This window comes from Branchiostoma belcheri, unplaced genomic scaffold (assembly GCF_001625305.1).
Source record: "Branchiostoma belcheri isolate BF01 breed outbred unplaced genomic scaffold, Haploidv18h27 scaffold5, whole genome shotgun sequence".
In the NCBI taxonomy this organism is placed as follows: domain Eukaryota; kingdom Metazoa; phylum Chordata; class Leptocardii; order Amphioxiformes; family Branchiostomatidae; genus Branchiostoma; species Branchiostoma belcheri.
Window position 1 is genome coordinate 7,292,107 of NW_017804131.1, and position 3,405 is coordinate 7,295,511.

The following is a 3,405-nucleotide window of genomic DNA, read 5'->3' on the forward strand; positions in this document are numbered from 1 at the left end:
CTATTTTGTCCAGTGCATACGTTCTTGGATACGCGTAGCCCGGAGTCCAGCCTTGTTAGCTTTAGTCCGCTCCCTATCCCAGGGAGCGGATCTTAGTTTGGTGAACAGACTAAAACTAACAAGCTTAAAAGGCTTGACTCCATTCGTGTTAAAAAGTTTTTATGAAGCGACATTTCACATCAATACCTTACATAAGTAAGTCGAGTCAATAAAGAATAAATGGATTTTTAATTCATAAGCATTACATACTTACGTAGTACTAGTTTCACATACCTCCCCTAATTCGTTTTGCGAGATCTTTGAAGTCCACGAAGTTTGGAGAAAGATACACGTGGCTGGCGTCCGTGGCCAAATCATACAGCTGCTGCTTGTTCAGGTTACCGCCTTGAAAAGCCACAACACCAGCAATTAATGAATGAATGAATAACCTTTATTGTACATTTTGGATAATTTTGAACTAAGTACAGGTCATGGTAAACAGCGATGGTAGACTAAAATATATCGAAAGTAAAAGCTACATATATACAGGTTCTGCTTCTTCTCGCTTCTTAAAACAGTTGTAAATGTAAGAACGTTAACAGATGGAGGATTATCGAGTTTCATGAGGAATGTGAAATTTTCTTTTCTATCTAAAAATCTAAAACTAGGGAAATAATCTTATTTAGAGAATGTTTCTCTCATTATTATATATAGAGTACAGTCCACAATAAAATGACTCTCGTCTTCAATCTCATTTAAATTACAGTAATGACAAATTCTTTCTTGCAGAGGAATGTGGTTGTGTCTACCCTTTTATTAATGACAATGACAATGAACTTTATTGCAGATTCACGCCCTACACAAGCCAAACGCACTAAGTTAGATAACTTGGGTACAGGTATAGAAGAAACAAGTGTTACATGTCTGTGCTACGTCTCTACCTACAGGATCTATCTATAGGATAATTCGCACGAGTAGATCCCTCAAAACGTAGAAATAAAAATAGAATTTTTTTCAGAAATTTATATTAGGTAGCCTCAAACTAGGGTCGCCCTATGAAACCAGGGTTACCCTAAACAAGGGTCACCCTACTTAAGTTTAGGGACGCCCTAATCATGAACATCCGTTCATGGCATTACAACGTCACCTCTATCTGTAACCATACACAAACGAATGTATAACCTGACGAAGACAAAAATGATTAGAAAAATGTATATTCGCGAACTTACCAATACCAATGCTGAATATCTCTGCATTGTAGGTAGATTTCAGGTTGTTGGCCCTACCCACAGGGTCGTTCCCTCGAGTCGGGTGACCATCCGTTAGAAGTATCGCCACCTGCATACAACAAGATTTTGTCTCATACCTCAAGCCCTTGTCTCACATCCAGAAAGCCCCCCGAATAACAGCCGACCAACGTTTCAAACATTTTCAAACCATTTATAAACATAAACATAAACATGGACATAAACATGAACATGAACATGAGCATAAACACGCCGTATGAGCCCTCTGGCGAATGGATACTGCCTCGCTAAATTGATACTGTCTTTTGCCATCCTAGGATCTGCTTGGAGATCAAGGTTACCGTTCCCTAATACCCCCAGTCCACCTAGACGGCGCTCTCACGGCGCTCTCTCTGCGACCTGAAATTGGCCAGAGCGCGGAGGTCGCCATGGGAGCGCGATGAGAGCGCCATGAGTACCGTCACCTCGGCGACTGTATGGAACCGGGTCATACCATCGCCGTGAGAGCGCCGAGGACGGCGATGCAACAATGAACGCCGTGAGAGCGCAAAGGGAGCGCGGCGAGCGCCGTGAGAGCGCGGAGCCAGCGCCACGAGAGTGTGCAACGATCCCAACATTAATTTTGATACAAAACATGGCGACTTTGGCGCTCTCACGGCGCTCTCTCCGCGCTACGACCAATTTCAGGACGCAGAGAGAGCGCAGTGCAAACGTCCTAATGAAATGGGGGCCTTACACCCTTCATCTAAATATGATGCAGCATGTAGGATGTAGAAGAATGACCTTGAAAGACAGAAAATTTCCAAAATTTCGTTCTGACTCTATTTCCATAATCTTTGCATCCCCGTCCTCGGCGCTCTCACGGCGATGGTATCAACCGGTTCCATACCATCGCCGTGGTGATGGCGCTCAAGGCTCTCCCATGGCAACCTTGGCGCTCTCTCTCCGCGCTCTGGCCAATTTCAGGTCGAAGAGAGAGCGCCGTGAGAGCGCCGTCTAAGTGGAATGGGGGTATAGACACACTACGGAAATGTGTCAACATCTGCACATTTGCCATCGAGAGCCGTTAATTTTTTTTGTATTCGTTACATATATTTTCACGCAAAGACCTTCCAGCAGAGGGCGCCTGTGCGATACGTTTCCAACAAAAACGCTCCTGCAGTTGCCAAAACGATGCTGCATGTTTCGCGCTAGCTTGGCCTTTTGGATATCATCCAGGTTTCACATCCTTACATTTACTTCCGTACGAAACTGAAATCAATACGAAACGTACCCAGCTACGAGTAGTGCAAAAAATAAAACCATGTGAGAAATAAGCATTTCGCTTAGAATATACATTCTCAATGAAATGAAACTTTCGACTAAAAAAGGAAAATGCGTTTACTATCTTGTATACAGTGGAGGGGATTCATTCCTCAAGCTAACCTACACGCAGTCGTCCCTCAATAAGACACCTGGAGCCGCATAGTTCAGCCTTTCACACTGGCAAAACCTGTCCTGTGACAGGCTGAATAAAAGTTCTAAACGGGAACTATGTGGCTCCAGGTGCCTTACTGAGGGACGACTGCGCTATCGTGTGCGAGATGTCGGTTAGCTTGAGGAATAAATCCCCTCTATTATATACTACGTTTACTATCTTACTTGCTTAACTGGCCTCTCTGGCGGCTTGAAATAAGATGCTGGCCGTAGTAGCTCCTGTGCTAAGCGGAAAGCGTCGTCCGTGTTGGTCCACTCTCCGATGTACTTCACCGTCTTCAGTTCCCTCAGAAACGAGCACTTGTTCTTCGGGTACTTGATGTAGTCGATGTGGGTCCGGGCAACGTCGTCAAACGACACGACGGCGACTCGCGAGGCGTGAGGACTGATGGTCAGTTGGCTGAGCAAGTTCTCAACAAAGGCGATTTCCACGGTCTGTGAAGGTAGGTGGGTGGGTGAGTAGGTGATTGTGTTTGCGTGGTTGTTTTGATGGGTTTTAGCGTGGGTGGATGGGTGGATTTTTGGTAGGCGATTGGATGGGTTTAGTTGAGTGGTTGGATGCGTTTGGGCAGGTGGATATCGGGATGGATGGATGGATGGATGGGATTTGAGCGTGTAATTTGATAGGTTTTGGGTGGTTTGGTGGGTTTTGTGTAGATGGATGGTTTTAGGTAGGTGGTTGGATGTGTTTAGGTGAGTTTGG

The 3,405-nt window shown here is 45.0% G+C and overlaps 1 protein-coding gene across 2 annotated transcripts in view; it reads right to left on the reverse strand.

Annotated features, from left to right (window-relative positions):
* The window catches only part of LOC109479998 (sushi, von Willebrand factor type A, EGF and pentraxin domain-containing protein 1-like), a 45,844-nt gene that overhangs the window by 41,502 nt on the left and 937 nt on the right, over positions 1–3,405 (reverse strand). For both annotated transcript variants that reach the window (XM_019782096.1, XM_019782097.1), the window contains exons 2-4: positions 2,868–3,137; positions 1,209–1,317; positions 274–384 (exon numbers count right to left, since the gene is read on the reverse strand). In XM_019782096.1, coding sequence (XP_019637655.1) covers positions 274–384; positions 1,209–1,317; positions 2,868–3,137 — 490 coding nt within the window. The remainder of the gene's footprint in view (positions 1–273; positions 385–1,208; positions 1,318–2,867; positions 3,138–3,405) is intronic.